Below are 17,152 nucleotides of genomic sequence, written 5' to 3'. Positions count from 1 at the left end.
TTAGTTAAAGCTGCCACCATCTTTATTGAGGGAATAAACATCCTTGGTCATTTTAGTGCCATCATCAGATGCTGGGATTCGCCCTCCCCAAATGAAACACAGTTGGCTTGATGGGAAAGCAAACAGTTGCTTTAACTGCTGCCCAATCCTCTCCACTCTTCATTTGCAGACAATTGGCAGTGAGGTTTTACTATATTAAGGCAGTAAGATTAATGCACATGCTTATCTGCCTTGCTGAATGGAGGCCGTGATTTTTAATGTGACAGTGAAGCGATTAAAGTTGCACTAAAACAGAAGGCGTAATGGGCCAAGACCTAGTCCCTAGTAATAGCGGCACTTTGGGAGAAAGTGCTGAATGTAGCTAATGGCTCTGCCAGTGCTCTCTCCGTTGGGTGGCTTTAGATCTCTGTGCCACAAGAGGAAGTTCATTTGTCCCCAAATAGCCTCTTTTATTTCTTGAGAAGTTGCCTGTTTAACATAAATATCTGTATTGGTAAGCCTACCATGCTGTTCTCCTCATACAGTCTTAAAATCCTCACTTCCCTCCCTGCTTCTTCATCCTCACATGTTAAGGGACTAGGATGTCATCCATCCTCACTCCTGTTTTTTACTTCCAACATTTTCTCGCAACTGTATCTTCTCCTAGGTTGTAAAAGACTCAATAGTGTGTTTTAAAAAGATTTGCTAAAGTGGCCCTACTTAAGTCAGCAGCGCGATCCAGTATTTGAAGAGGAGCTCACCCAGGTGAAGCGGAGGCTGTTCAAAGGGACAGTGACTCTTACAGAATAATTGGCCTTTCTCTCAAAGGTTTTCCTGGACTATGTGTGACTCTTGGGTCCCATCTGGGTTCAAGCTCAGTTCCACGGCCATTTAAGAGAGTCAGAAGAAATAGAATTTTTAAAAGAAGACTTTTGTGTGTTTTAAGGAGGTGTGTGCGTGTGTAAAAATTAGGCGCAAAGAAGAAATGGATCTCTTATATTTCCAGTGTTGTGTAGAAGATGGAATATTTGTAGATACGATTTGTCATGGAGGGCAGAGAAGTCGATGAAATTCCCTGCTAAAAGTACAGGAATCCTGTTTCCCTTTCTAATGGCTTTGCCAAGTTGCCCTTAGAGAAAATGTGAAGTTGGGGAGGAGCCATAAGCCATTGACAGAGCCACTGTTTTGCACGCGGAGGGTCCCAGGTTCGATCCCTGGCATCTCCAGTTAAAAGGGCTGTGTAGAAGGTGAGGTGAGAGACCTCGGCCTGAGATCTGGAGAGCTCCCACTGGTCAGAGTAGAAAGTAGTAATCTTGATAGACCAATGGCTACTTGCATTCATGCCCACTGTCCCTGAGACTTCTCAAGCCATTGGCCCAACTAACTCATCATTTTAACTGGCAGCAGTTCTCCAAAGGGTCAGCATTTGTTCCCTTCCCTTCCCTAAGATCTTTTCAAACCAAAGATACCAAATATTGAATCTGATGCCTTCTGTTTCTATATGCAAAACATATGCTCCCTTCCATAGTGTCTGCTGCTGCATTTAGAGAAGGAGATGAAGGAGCTGCAATTGCTCCCTCCTAATCCAACCTGTCCTTTTATCTACCTTCTTCCCCTGTCTTCTTGATAGGAGGCAAGACCATTGGCCACAGGTGTGGAAAGAAAGCAGAGAGAAGGACCAGAGAGTGCAGCTGCAGCCACAGACGTGCATTTCAAGCTTCCACTTTTGTTCCTTGGGTTTCAGCCCAGCACCATTCATTGCAAGGGGTTGTGGGAGCCACGAGAGTGTTCTGTGAGTGCCACGTGGCGGCAGCAGGGTTGGTTCTGTTTGTCATTTGGCTATATGTGAAGTTTGGTTGGTGCTTCTCGGGAAGCTTGGCCACACTTGGTAAATGGCATCATTTCCCCCCCTGAAACCCAATGCATTCGCTCATTGCATTACCCTGATCTTGGCAAGAACCCAAGGAACTTGTGGAATAGGAGGCCAGTTCGTTTTTTCTGTCCTGTGGGATCTTGAAGCTATTTGATGGGGAGTGGGACGAACAGTGAGTAGAATTCTGCTCCAGTGCCTCTGGCAGGCTGAAAATGTTTAGGTTTAAAAGTGTCTTCTGCTCCTTTTCTGAATGCTGGGCTCCTTAATAAAGCCCCTGAGTTGCGTTGTTTTGTTAAGTTGATGCCAAATGCTACCTGGCCACAACAAATGTTGGCAGTAGCCTCTTCTGTTTAGATCGGGGGGGGGGGTGTCTTTAAGCATAAAAAGGACAGGTGTCTATTTGTGAGGAATGTCATGAAGATGTGGCTCTTCTCTTGGAAAGATGTGGCAGTTTCCCTTCTTCAGCTTGCTTTCATGCCTTTGGTACAATATCTTCCCAAAGCCACTGGGAAGATCAGTGCTATTCTGCCTCCAGTCCATGGAATATTTTTGAGGGGTGGGGGTAAGCCTCAGAATGAATGCCTCTGTTCCAGTACCCCAATGTGGCACCACAAAGACCTGGCATGATTTCAAAGAGCACTATGCCCTGGAGGATGGAACTTGCTTGGCTGAGCTCAAGCTGTGATTAACTGAAGTTCAGTTAATACAGTCTAGCTAGACCTTAGATGACAATGGGATCTGTCGTGTGGTCATGAATGCTCTTCGCTGTTGGGCCTTGTTTTCATTGTGCGATGTCGCCATTTATTTCTTCAGTCTTTCTTTTGCTGGGGATCTGTGCTTTCCAGTTTGATGTAAGCCTCGTTTCCTGTGGGCTGAGCACTCTAGCTCTCATAACCGTGCTGTTTGTTCATGTGTTCTCTGCTTCCAGGACTCCTTGTAAAAGAAGTCCAGATCGAAGTCTCTCGGCAGCAGGTGGAGGAACTCTTCGGCTTGGAAGACTACTGGTGTCAGTGTGTGGCGTGGAGCTCTGCTGGGACCACCAAAAGCCGGAGGGCTTACGTCCGGATAGCATGTAGGTCTTGAATGCATTTGTCATCTTTCAACTGGGTCCTTTTAAAACCCATGTGGCAGGAGGACAGGGCTTACAGCCATGGAACTAGTTTATATTTGCATACTGTTACATGAGCTATTTGTCCCATGTGTGAGAGAAGGAGAGGGAATGGGAGCACCCTTACTGGAAGGAAGAACTTGATATTAGATTCCGATTTAGAGACCTTTATTAAGCACATACAACACGGGGGGGGGGGGGGGAGTAAGGAGTAAATCCAGTAGGGAGCAGTAAAAGTAATATGGTCAGCAGCCAAAGGAACCTAGTTCAAAACACACAGCAAAAATTTCGCTACAATTTCCATTATTTTAGCCTTGGGATTGTTGAGCAGGAAAATCACCTTTGCACTGATAGGAAGATCTGAGAATCCAACTGAGAATCCAACCGAGGTTAAGGCAGAGAAGTCTGGCCTAAAGCTGTTATACTTAGGGCCGGAGAGCCAGGTGTGTTCAAGGGAGTCAGTGTAAGTAGGGCAGAAAGAATTTGATATTAAATGTTACCTAGTGAGCTTTTACTGAAAATAGAAGTGAACAAGGAAGATGGAAAATAGTTTGTCTAATCATTCCTTATCTAAGAAAATTGGCTTCAGTCATCCGGCTTAGATTGGTTATGATTAGATGATATATCTTTTCTGTTGCCTGACAGGGGCCTTGGCTCAGTGGCAGAGCACCGGTTTTTGCATGGGAAAAGGTTTCTGTTCATTCCACAGCATCTAAAATTTAAAACTGTTTGGTAGTTGGGAAGGATATTTTGCTTTGCTCTGCCAAGCTGATGTTAATCAAAGGAGACAATACTGAGCTAATGGATCAGTGGTATGACTTGGTATAAGAAAGGGTCATATGATTATATTTGTTTGTTTATTTAAATCTGTATTTCAACTCCCTCAGGCTGTAGTGCATTGCTCCCGAGGAGGAGTGAAAGTAACTATGACAGGCCCTTTCCTGAAACGGAGGGGACTGACGCTGCCTCTTTGAAGAATACGGCAAACTCTGCTTGCCTTTGTAATATTAGCCTTCACCTCAGTTACAAAATGTTCTTGAGGTAGCAAATGTTTTGGGTTCAGTGCCGTGAGGGAAGTTCTATATTGAGCATGAAGAGTACAGAGATCACTGAAGCAGTAGGTTTAATAAAACAACAAAGGAGATTTATCTATGCACAGGTTATGTGGTGAATTTTCTTTAAAGCTTGTAGCTACCAGGACTGCTTATCACCAGAGACAGGCCTTACAACTCCATCCTTTCCTGAAGGTAGATAGAGTTAAGCCATTCTGCCACAGTAGCTACACATGAAACTGTGTGCTCTCTTGCTTTCCCTTTCTCTGCCTGTACCCTCCCTCGGGCAGCCTTTGACTCTCAGCTCCTGTGAGGTTTTTCCTCATTCCTCCTTTGGAAGGAGGTTCAGGTGTCAAAACAGCTGAGTGGTTGTTTTACCTCTCTGTGGCAGGGCAGCTTTCTGTTCATCACTGAACTTAATTTTTTTAACTGATACTGGCTCATGGGAGGTGGACTGATATAGAAAATGGAAGGTGCCATTTTGGCTACTTTCTTACTGATACCCCTCACCATCTTATAACTATTGACTTCCACCATTGTTCCCAAGGCAGCAACGTAAGATTTTGGGTGCCTGTTTTTGTGATGTTAAAAACTCCAAATCCCTTCACCATAACTGTGGTTCTGTAACAACTGGTTAAGCTCTCTCTTCGGAGCAGAAGGCTTGAATATTAGTTAAATGTTCTCAAGCCTCGGGTGCCTGTCTGTTGGATTGCTTGTGTCAGTGCCAAATCTATCCATCTAATTCTGAAGTATTCCACCTGCCTGTGAATACTTAAATCCACAGATTTAACTCACCCCAGCAGGTTTTTCTACAAACTTAGAGGACCCCCTAGGTTTGCAGAAAGATCTGAAACAAAAGACAAAAAGGGGGTTTGAATCCCCCCCAAATTGAATGAAGTGGTCGCTGTGCATGTGCAGAGAATGCACCTACTGTTGGTAGCTGCCAGTGTTCCCCAATGGCTTGGAGACAGCTGCTTCAGACCAGTGGTGATACTGGTAGTTACCTAGAGATTGAGACTGGTTTGGCGGTGTGTGTGTGTGGGTGTGTGGGTGTGTGTGTGGGTGGGTGGGTGGCCTGGAGTGGAGTGGAGTGGAGTGGGTTTGCCAGCTGAGATTGGGTTGAGGGGATTCTCAGCAAAGGGGTCTTCATGGGCATGGACGTAGGTAAGGGGGGATTCTCGGGTTTGAACCCCCCAATTCATGTCCGAAGCTCCGCCCACTCGTTTGTGGGTTTTTTAAACATTTTAGTGCTTTTTTCAGTTTTTGGCCTGCAGGGGGCTCATTGTTTGGCCTAGCAGCACCAAACTTTCAGGGGTTGTTTTGGGGACTCTTCTGATGCTATTACCCGAGTTTGGTGAGGTTTGGTTGAGGGGGTCCAAAGTTATGGACTCCCAAAGGGGGTGCCCCCATCCTCCATTGTTTCCAATGGGAGCTAATAGAGGATGGGGGCTACACCTTTGAGGGTCCGTAACTTTGGCCCCCCTGGGGAAATTTGGGGGGTGCCTGCTGTCAGGGGTGCAATGGCTAAGCTAGAAGCACCAAACTTTCAGGGTATCTTTAGGAGTCTCTCTTAATGATACCACCCAGGTTTGGTGAAGTTTGGTTCAGGGGGTCCAAAGTTATGGACGCTAAAAGGTGTAGCCCCATCTCCTGAGCTCCCATTGGAAAAAATGGGGGATGGGGGCACCCCCTTTGGGAGTCCATAGCTTTGCACTCCCTGGACCAAACTTCCCTGGAAACAGAATGTTATCAATAAGAGACTCTCCTGATGATCCCTCTCAGGTTTGAGCTGAAGTTTGGTTCAAGGATGTCCCAAAGTTATGGACCCTCAAAGATGTAGCCTTCATCTTCTATTAGCTCCCATTAGAAACAATGGAGGATGGGGGCACTCCCTTTGGGAGTCCATAACTTTGAAAGGACCCCCCCCTGAACTCAAACTTCACAAAATCTGGAGATGGTATCAATAAGAGACTCTCCTGATAATGCATCCCAGGTTTGGTGAAGTTTGGTTCAGGGGGTCCAAAGTTATGGACCCTCAAAGGTGTAGTCCCCATCTTCTATTAGTTCCCATTGGAAACAATGGAGGATGGGGGCACCCCCTTTGGGAGTCCATAACTTTGGACCCCCTCAACCAAACCTCACCAAACCCGGGTAGTGTCATCAGGAGAGTCCCCCAAACAATCCCTGAAAGTTTGGTGCTGCTAGCCCAAACAATGAGCCCCCTGCCGGCCAAAAACCGAAAAAGAACTAAAACATTTTAAAAACCCACAAATGGGTGGGCGGAGCTTCGGACATGAATGGGGGGGTTCAAACCTGAGAACCCCCCCTTACCTACGTGCATGGTGTGTGCTGTCAAGTCGCAGCTGACTCATGGTGACCCCCTAGGGTTTTCTAAGCAAGAGATGTTTGGAGGTGGTTTCCATTGCCTGCCTCCTTGTAGGCTGCATAAGTTCTGGGAAAACATTGGTGACCCAAGATCAGCTAGCAGGCTTCATGTGGAAGAGTGGGGAATCGAACCCAGATCTCCAGTGAGAGCCCTGCTGCTCTTAACTACTTCACCACACTGGCTTTTAAAATGTATGGGTATCCCAAAACTCAGTGCCTCTGCACGTAATGTATGGTTTGGTCATAAAACGCTTCTGTCTTGTGTTTAGCAGTTCCCCATCCCCATATTTAATCTCTGCCATCTCCCATTTGTTCCAGCATTTATTCTTCTATATGGCCTGTCAAAAAGTTCTTGCAGTGTCATCCTAAGCAGAGTCTGTACCCTTTTAAGCACAGAGACTTCAATGGATTTAGCAGTGTGTCACTTGGCTTAGCGCAGGGGTCTGCAACTTGTGGCTCTCCAGATGTTAATGGACCACAAATCCCATCAGCCCCTGCCAGCATGGCCAATTGGAGAGCCGCAGGTTGCAGATCTCTGGCTTAGGGTGACCTCTTTAGTAAAGTTGGTTAATACCCAAAAAATTCGGTAAATTTTGGATTCGGATGTTTTCAGGCATAAAATGATCTGTATGCCCAAATCCGACTCATAGCCAATTCGGATATGCCCAAAAATTCGGGTAAATCCAAAAAAATCAGGTTTGTTTTAATTTTTTTGTATTTTGATATTTTTACACATTTTGGTGCTAGTGGCACCAAACTTTCAGGACATCATGCAGAGTCGTCCTGATGATTCTCGCCACATTTGGTGAAGGTTGGTTCAGGGGGTCCAAAGTTATTGACCCCCAAAGGGGGTGCCCCATCCCCCATTGTTTCCAATTGGAGCTAACAGGAGATGGGGGCTACACATTTGAAGGTCCATAACTTTGGACTCCCTGAACTAAACTTCACCACACTTGGTCAGTGTCATCAGGACAGTCTCCAGATGATACCTGGAAATTCTGATGCCACTATCTCAAAAAATGCGCCCCTGACAGGCAACCCAAGAAATTTCCCCAGATTCTGTGCTCTGCAGTGACTTCACTCCATTGCAGCCAATGGGAAATTTCTGGGGGAGGGCTGTGGGGTGCACATTTCTCAAGGTAAAGCCACAACACTTGCAGAGCATCTTCAGGAGAGTTTCTTGATGACACCAGCCAGATTTGGTAAACTTTGCTTCAGGAGGCGGTGGGAGATGGGCCCTACACTTTTGGGGGCCCATAACATTCCACCCCCAGAAGCAAAGTTTACCAAACCTGGATGGTGTCATCAAGAGACTCTCCTGAAGGAGCTACCCTAGTTTGTGGCTTTTAACTGACCCGCCAAAACCCTCCCAAAGAGCTTCCCATCAGCTGCAATGGAGCCACTTCAGAGCACAGAATCACCCAGCTCTCTAGTCTTCCCACCATAAAACTTGAAGAGGCTTACTATGCTTCACCACCACTCCTACTCATGAAGCCTGCTCAGTCACTGGACACTGTGTAATAGACTTCTCTCTGTGATATACCTCTGAAGATGCCAGCCATAGATGCAGGCAACTTGTTAAGAACAAGATCTACCAGACCACGGTCACACAGTCCAGAAAACCCTACAGAACCTCCACCTCTTAAAATGAAGCCATTCACAACACACTTCAAGCAAGGGGCACACTTGGGGAAGGAGGAGGGAAGGTTTTTGTTGGGGACTCGGGAGGGAAGGTTTTTTTGCCAGAGGGCTTTTTTTAATGAGTTGGGCCGTCCGAGGCAGGATGCCATTGATTCGGATAGCTCTGAATCAGATACCATTGATTCGGACCTGGCTCAGTCCTAATCTGCCTGAATCGGAGGCATTTCGGACTGAATTATTGATTCGGCCGATCCGAATTGCCAACCCTACTCTTTAGTGACTTAAATCAGTGTCTGAGGCTTGAAATGTTTAAGAAATGGCTGTAAGAATTGCCAGAGACGGTCCATCTAGTCCAGCGTTCTGTTTTCAATAATGTCTGGCCAGATACCTCTGGGAAACTCACATGCTGACCTCTCCCCATTACTCCTCTCCAGCATTCTGTGGTCGAATATAAGTCCTCTGGGCATATAGGTTCCATTTGGCTATCATTGCTAATTGTTGTTGATGGGTCTGTCTTCTAGGAATGTGTCTAATTGGTTTTTCAAAAATGCCATCTAAACTGTTGGTCAATGCTGCAACTAAGTGGTAGAAAACTTCACAGATAAATTGCACATCTTGAGAAGAAATACCTGTAAATTGAGCCAGTGTGTTGAATTAGTAAATTGTCTAAAGACTGAGGCGGATTCTACGTAGGTCAAAAACAGTGGTGTGAAAACAGTGTAAAATGGTTTACACCATTTTCACTATGCTGTTTTTGGCCCACGCGGAATCTGCCTGAGAGAGAAATCCTATACCAGTTTCTCCAATGGAGCTTACTTCTAGGAAAGCATCCTTAGGCATGTAGATGCTCTTAATATATCATTTCATTAGTTCTGAGGGCTGTGGGGTACCTAAGTCAAACACTTGGTTGTATGTGTGGCTTTTATGTTGCATTATTTTTGCCAGTTAATCTATTTTCTATTAATTACCGGTAAGCAGTTTGCTGTGACACTTAAGTCAAAGCAAGTTATCTGAAAAGGATCTAGAAGATAATCAAGCTGCCATTTTGGTCATGTGACTCCAAAGACACATATTTTACATAATCCAGCACTTTTGTGGATAAGATAATCTTGACCCTATGTTATAAAGTGTGTGTTTTAAGAAGCAGATGTATTTCTGCTCGATATTCCTCACTCTTGTTTAAATTTATTTTAATTTACATAATTGATAGTCTGCCTCTCTCACTGAGATGGAAAGTTGGGCTGTGAAACAACTGGAAATGCAGCCACATATGTAAACAGGGCTAGCGCAGCATTTTATACTTGCATTGTGTTATCAGTAGTTCAAGGCACATTAGCTAGTGAACACATTACATTCTGACAGATAACACAGTGATAGATTTAATCAGTGTAGATCCCATCTCATAAAACAAGATAGCAAATTGTCATGACTGTCATCATCATAATCATCCTCAAAAATAATTTCTTTTGACCCTCATTTATTTTCTGGGGAACATGTTGGCAAAAATTGCTTGACAGCATTTCCTGTGGCGTATAGCACCATCTACCGGTGATTTGGGGGATACATTTATTCATCTTTAAATTCACCAGTTCTGGTTTCATCTTTGTGCAAAATGGAAGTCGTATTTCTTTGAAAGGTGCTTAATACTGTCTGATGTGGTCATAGGTGAGAATATTCATCTTCTATATTGACATACACAATTCATATTATTTTGGCAAAGATTCTGAAATGGAGGAGAGAGGGGAGGCCAGAGAACTGAGTTACCAAAGGCAGGAGAACCAAAGTCAGCTACCCTGCTGAATACGTTGTAAGAAACAAGAGAAATTGGATCCAAAGTCTTGCCTGACTCTGGCACTCTTTTGATTTCTCAGCGTTAATAGATCCTACATCCATACAAACAGATGATCAACCACAAAGAGAAGAGAGTTTTGGATTTATATCCCCCCTTTCTCTCCTGCAGGAGACTCAAAGGGGCTTACAATCTCCTTGCCCTTCCCCCCTCACAACAAACACCCTGTGAGGTAGGTGGGGCTGAGAGAGCTCTGAAAAGCTGTGACTAGCCCAAGGTCACCCAGCTGGCATGTGTGGGAGTGTACAGGCTAATCTGAATTCCCCAGATAAGCCTCCACAGCTCAGGCGGCAGAGCTGGGAATCAAACCCGGTTCCTCCAGATTAGATACACAAGCTCTTAACCTCCTACGCCACTGCTGCTAGGGACTAGGGACTGCCTTGCAAGTAAGCGGTTGAATCATGAAAGTACAAGTTGAAGTCCCTTAACTTAATCCACAAGTCCCATTCCAGTCACCTTCAGTTTTATCCCTTCCCACTGATCCTGCTAAGCCCCACCTGTAGCTATTCCTTTATGGCGCTTTAGGAATTGTTCATGTGGCATACATTCAATTATGGAGAGCAGTTTACCTCCAGCAATAAGCAGGGATGGCTGTGAGGCACAGTGGACATTTCCTTTCACTAATCAAACTCCTCTCAGACAGTGAAATCTCTGCACTGTTCTGTCTCTACACTGAGTCAAAACAGTATTCAAGGGGGCCTCGTCTCATTTTGGATGGACACCTGTCCTCCTACCACCCCCTTAATGCCAGAAGGGAATGTACAAGAATTTGGTATTTCATTTTTAGGTCTGGGGGGAGAAATTAACTTGACGTGTGGGGTCAGAGGTTGTGCTCTTCCCTCAGCAAGGCTGTTAGTCCAAATAGGCAGAATCTCATCCTCCTCTTTGTCGTTGCTGTTGACCCTTTGAATTGGACTCCCCTCAACCTTCTGCTGCTCTGCCCTTAGCAAAGATTTTGTGCCCAGGACAGGAATGGGGAAACTCTTTCTAGATAGAAATAAATTGCCAAAATCAGTTGAGTACGAATAAGAGAAGCAAATTCTGTGATCACTTTATTTAAATTTAATAAATCAAGCAGAGCAACCTGTGGCTGGTTTTGTGTATGGCTTGTAGTTCTTTTGCTAACATGTTTTCTGTTTTGCCCAACCTTTGGCCCAATCCAGAACGGGGGGCAAAGGGAGTTGAGGAGGTTGTGGGCCCTCCACCAGCAGATTTGCCTATCCTGGGGCACTTACTCCAGCAAAGGAGCAAATCCACCTGCAGGCAGCCGCAATAGCCCTTCACGGGTCTGCTGGCATAGCAGGAGCATTCCAGAGGCATGGCTGGGGGTGGAGTCGACGTTAGTCAGCTTTCACCCCAGCTTTCCTTCCCGCAACACCGGCACCCGGGGCTTGGACTTATGCCACTCTTTTGGTTGGTTTAAGCCCATTGAAGCCAATGGAGAGCTTTTCAGTGAGGGCTTTTTTGTTTTTTGCCTCCCCGCCCCACTGAAAAGCCCTCTGGAGGTGGCAGGGTGGCACCATAATGGTGGCTTCCCCGGCTGCCCCGGGGCTGTGGATTGGGCTGCCCATTGTTAGTCCAAGGATGGAGAGAAGGAAGGACCTTTGTAGGGCATTGGTCTTTCTCTGTCCAGTATAAACATTACTCTGCCACCCCATCTGATTTCTGATGCTTCAGCGAGCGTCGCCTGCACTCTTGACAAGGACATCTTTTCAGCCATGGAGTTTACAAATGTTTTTTAAAAAATCAAAATAAAGATTTTTAGGATGCTGTAAAGTGCACCTGATCCTGCATTAGATTTTTATCTGTGTTCCTACCATAAATGCATTAGACAGCTATTTGCCGTGCAGAGTGTTTAGAAAAGAAAAATAGTAGAGGGGCACATGCATGGGGAATGGGAAGGAAAGTGACGTGGGACAGAGAATTTAGCCCTCAGGATTTGTGTATGAGAAGCAGAGCAGCAGGCAGATTCATTAGGTTAGTATTTCTTTGACTTGTGGGGGAAAAAGATCCAGAGCTTGGATACTTTTTGAATTGACAAAGTCCTGATATCTGTCTTCCCTTCAACTGCTGTATTAAAAAGTGACTCTGCATCTAATACCTGGCATTTGTTTTCTTTTTCTTTTCTCAAAGACCTAAGGAAGAACTTTGACCAGGAACCTCTCGGGAAAGAGGTTCCTCTGGATCACGAAGTGCTTTTGCAATGCCGCCCTCCTGAGGGAGTACCAACCGCTGAGGTAAGCAACACAGAGTCTCGAGGGCCATCTGTAGCCGCCGGCGGGGAGGTGTCTTTGCCGCTGAAATGGTGACCATTCCCATGAGACAGTAGTGCCCCATTTTTGTGGCAATTTGAGTAATTATTGTTAAATTATGTGTGTAGCATTTTCCCATGCACGGGATGTTGTGTAGTTATTCTCTCATTCTTTTCTGTGAGGTAGAACATTTCTTTTACTTGCATTGAATTGTTTCACCTTCGCTTAACTCACTGTACGTTCATCTGAGTTAAAGTAAATGGGAAACTCTGTACGTGCAGCTCTTTTTCCTCAATTTGACTGTGAGTTGATCTTCTTTCTAGCTGTGCTCAAGGCAGGACTCACTCATGTTCCTTCGGTATCTGTTTAATACATTTTATCCTACCCGGTGACCTGAGGCATATTCTTCTCCTTTCCTTCATTTTAATCCTGCAGGAATCCTGTAAGGCAGGTTAGGCTAAGGGAGAATGGCTGGTCCAAGGTCACCCGTGCAAGCCGAGGGAGGTTTTGAACCTGGATCTTCCAGATTCTATTCCACATGCTATACCACACTAGTGCTCACGGTGGTCTTCAGGGTCCTCCTTTGCCCTCTTTCTCCCATCCCTCGACCATCAGTCAGCTGCAGCTGCAGCTGCAGCTGCGACTGCATTTTTTCTTTAAAGTCACCCACAATTTCCCAGCCACCCTCAGACTTGCATGGAGAGCCATTCCTTCTCATGAGGAGGGGCCTGGCAGAGAGAAGGTTTGCTCCACGTTGCGAAACCGTAACTCTCAGGCTGCTTCCAGTGTGCCTCCAACGTTGGATCAGGTACTTTCTCGTTAAGTAAGCCTGTTAGTTTGCTATTCTCTGGGATGGATCCTGGAATTGATGTTTCCAGACCTTCTAGAATATCATCTCTCCAGCATTTTGTTCCAGTTTTTGTTTTATCAGACTCACAGATAGTTTTTTTTTTTTTTGGAGTTGAGCTGCCAGGAAATCTGTTTTCTCCCCAAATTTGCTGGCAGTTGGTAACTAGAAACGTCCTGCCTTCCTCCCACAGCTGGGCACATCTGTGCCTTCCCTGAAGGCACATTATGAAGGTGAATAATTACGGGCGAGGATGCTATTTTCCCCCATTCTGGTCCATTAATAAATCACCGGGAGCTATTCCTTCTCCAAAATACCTGCCCAGCCCTTCTCCCTGTGCTACAGGCACTTCTCAAACACACACATGAATACGCACGCATGCACACACACACATCTGTCCCCTTGTTCTAAACAACTGCTGTAAAGTTCCAACTACAAGAGCCAGCACCTTAACAGCTTGCCAGTTTATAGGTGGTAACGGAGTCGCTCCTCGCAGCTGGATCGGGGCCATGATGGATAGGCTCACACCGAGGCCGTCTGCTTTCATTATTCAGCAGAAGTGTTTATTTTAGGCAGAGGATCTGTTATTCTGACACTTAATAACATACTTAACCTCAACACCTGTTCGGCCTTCCTTCCCTCCCTCCCTCCCACATGGGCTTCTCCTGTGTTAACCCCTGAAAGGCAAACACAAAACAAATTGTTTCCTAGGAAGAGGATGGAGCAGATAACACTCGGAAAGATTAACAGTCGAAGGCTTTTTTTTGGCCTGGTGGGGTTCTGTGGTGCCTGGCCCCATCCTCTTCACCTCCACCCCACTCTTTGTCCCCAGTAAGCTCTGCTTAGATAGCTGATGACAGTGTAATGGCCGGAATGTTAGGCTTGGCTGTGGAAAATCCAGATTCACACCTCAGTGCCCAGCTGTAGCTCTCACTGGGTGGCAGGGGAGGAAGAAGGGAAGCAGACAGTTTTTTAAAAAATAAATAGATGATGACAAGGAAGGGTGAGGCTTTGGCTTGAGGTAGCTAATTGCGACATCATGTCAGCTGTTGGCAAATTTGTACCATCTTCCGAAATTTTACTGTCCCTCGACATGCTGTGCAGCAGGCTTTCCCCCCCCAGGGACCGCACTGGGGCCGTGATGGTCATCGCTTGTACTGGTACATCCAAGAACTCTAGTGCAGACGTATAACACCATATTGGAGACTTTGGCTTGTATGTATCTCCCCACTCCACTGCCCAAAGTCTATTTCTTAAGAGCTCCTTACGTTTCAGAGAAACTCCCTAGTTGAACATACTCCTGCCAAGCTAGGGTGCTGGCCATTCTTTCCTGCTGATGTTGCAACTGTGGAATACTTTCTGCTGGCTGGTGACCGTGGTACCTTTGGCTTGGCACATGATGCCTCAGCAACCACTTTATATGTGTGTGACTGTGGTGTTTCATTGACAATACACCTGTGCTTATGTGGCCAGTCTAGGCAGCATCTAGGCAACTGTGGACGTGTTCACAGTGACCACCATCACTGAAAGCCCTTGGACTTGGATCCTGGTTCTGTTCCTCTTAACCCATTGCAGAGATGGTCCTTGCTGCAAAGCTCATTCCTCTGGCTTTTTGGCTCATTGAAGGATCCTGGCCCGTCATGAGGGAAAGTTCTTGGTGTTGCAAGAATGCATTCTACAGCAGAGGATCTCCCTGCACAAGTACAAAGGGTGCAGTGAAAGCGAGAATGGAAGACTTGGAGGTGGCAGGTTAATGGAAGTTGGACAGTCAGGTCCAAGGGAGTGGCAGCCACCTTCTGCCTCCAGCAAGCAGAACATAAAGGTCTAGTTTGTCTGTGGGACAGAAGGAGCACGTGGAATAGATTTTACCACCCAGAGCTGCTGAAGAAAGATACCATTTTTAATGCTCCACTATTTAAAAACGTAATATCCAACCCCCGTTCCCCCACAAATAAAAATCTAGCGCTAGGGTGCAATGTCCTAGCCAGTACTTGTTGTGCTAGGTTTATACTTGCAAGTGGTTTTTTCCCCCTTTAAATAGAGCATTCCAAAATTGAACTTTTCCCCACCTTTAGCCTGAAGCGATAGGGTCCATTGCATCATTTCATTTTGCCGTCTGTTTAGATTGGGCCTGATGTTGACCTTCTTGAGTGGCCATCGGTGGTGTTCTTTCTGAGCATTATCTACTCTGCAGGGTGGCTGTCAGAGTGAAATAGTTGCTCCGAGCCCTTTGGAGGAGGCCAGGGGAATTTATGTATAAATGCATTAGCTTGGTTCTTTCTTATTTTGCTGGCAAACAATCATGGGCCATTCCAGTTCCAGCTGGTACGGCAGATGGGAACTGATTTAAAGATAGAAAGGTTATGAATAAGAAAGTCTGGCCTTCTCTTGAACAATGAGCAAAGCCCAGGTGCTTCATGCTACTAGAACCTCCCCGAGGGGTGACAGCCAGATGAATTTTTATTACCAGATGCTTTGACTGCTTCAGAACTTAAGATACTTTGTAAAGAAGACTTGTTTCTACCTACTTGTGTTGCTTTCATAAAGGAAAAATTGTGTTTACCTGGCCAGAGCCATGTACCTATTGGGTCTTGGCTACTTTGGCTACATGACCAGTGTGCAGCCAGTGCTACCAGTTGTGGCTTCCTGCCATATGGAGGGAGGGATGCACATGCGTGGTCTTAACGTGTGTTGTGTTCTCTTACAGACTTCTCAGCATCAAATAACACATTCCAGTGCAGGAACATTTTACTTTTCTTAAACTGTACAATTGATTTACATTTGTTGGTATCAAACTGTTTGTACTATATGGAGAGGGAGTGTGTGTGTGTGTGTGTGTGTGTGTATGCGTGCTCTTGCTCACATACTTACACACAGAGAGAAAATTTCTGTTAACAGGCAAGGCAGCAATACTATTACCCCCATTTTTTAAATTCCTCATGATGATCCTCTGTTGTGTCTCTTTCACCTTTGTTTCCTCTCCCTCCCAACATTCCTACCCCACCGTCCTCCTCCACCGCTTTCCTTCTCTCCCCACTTTTCTGTATTTAGGTGGAGTGGCTGAGAAATGAGGATGTCATTGACCCTTCCCAGGACACCAACTTCCTGATAACCATCGACCACAATCTCATCATTAAGCAGGCCAGGCTTTCAGATACTGCCAACTATACCTGTGTGGCCAAGAATATTGTGGCCAAACGACGGAGCACCACGGCCACTGTTGTAGTCTATGGTACTAAACCTTTAATGGTCACATATACTGGGGGTTTATCTTGGGGTTCTTTCACAGAGAAGGCATGTACTTTTTAATTAAATATTTGGATAATACTATTGAAAACAGCATTTTTAAGTTCAGGCAGCAACCTGATCCTACGTGCATTGACTCAGAAGTAAGTCTTCCTAAGTTCAACTGGATTTATTTTCATATTGTGTGTGCATAAAATTGCAAAAATCACTACCAATTTCTCTTAACAGTTCTCCAGTTCAGTAGTCCAAGCCAGTGGCGTAGCTGCCACGGGGACATCTGGGGACAAATGCCCCGGGCACCCACGTGGGAGTCACATAGGGGGCGGAAAAATTGCCCCCCACACTTCTGAGGAGGAGGGGCATGGCTAGCCCCTGGCACCGAAGTCAGCCATCCCCCTTCCCAGAAGTGGCTGGGCCTCAGCCCCACCTCCCATGGCACACACACACCCCAGTTACCTGAGTTCAGCCAGCTGCAAAAAGCAGACAGCTGAAAAAGTAGCCTGGTGGGAACTACACTTTCCAGGAGACCTTGTGTGGTTCGCAAGGTCTCCTGGGAAGTGTAGTTCCCACCAGGTTACTTTTGCAGCTGGCTGTACTCAGGTAAGTGGAGAAGCGGTGCAGGGGGGCGGAACGCCACTGGGGGTGGGCAGCATTTTGCCCCAGGCACTATTTCCCTCCCCCCCACACCATTGGTCCAAGCATATACTTTTTTCCTGAATATGTATGTTTTTGCAGAGGTACAGCCCCAATTCTTGCTTTCTAATGGAGAATATTTAGAATTGAGGTTCTCCAGCTGGGTAGTGAAAAGTTTTCTGTTGCAATATTTTTTTGGAGTTCTCTCATGTAAAACAGAGAGTTTGCTGACTTCCATATGTGCATCTCAAATGGGTAAATCCCACGATGGCTGAAATGTTGACTTT

The 17,152-nt window shown here is 45.8% G+C and overlaps 1 protein-coding gene across 2 annotated transcripts in view; it reads left to right on the top strand.

Moving 5' to 3' along the window:
* UNC5B (unc-5 netrin receptor B) overlaps positions 1–17,152 on the top strand; it is a 211,616-nt gene that overhangs the window by 156,022 nt on the left and 38,442 nt on the right. For both annotated transcript variants that reach the window (XM_048505811.1, XM_048505810.1), the window contains exons 3-5: positions 2,781–2,924; positions 12,021–12,124; positions 16,038–16,218. In XM_048505811.1, coding sequence (XP_048361768.1) covers positions 2,781–2,924; positions 12,021–12,124; positions 16,038–16,218 — 429 coding nt within the window. The remainder of the gene's footprint in view (positions 1–2,780; positions 2,925–12,020; positions 12,125–16,037; positions 16,219–17,152) is intronic.

This window comes from Sphaerodactylus townsendi, linkage group LG08 (genome assembly GCF_021028975.2).
Source record: "Sphaerodactylus townsendi isolate TG3544 linkage group LG08, MPM_Stown_v2.3, whole genome shotgun sequence".
Lineage (NCBI taxonomy): Eukaryota > Metazoa > Chordata > Lepidosauria > Squamata > Sphaerodactylidae > Sphaerodactylus > Sphaerodactylus townsendi.
Note: the sequence above shows the minus strand (reverse complement) of the source record. Positions and strands in the feature narration are given on the sequence as shown.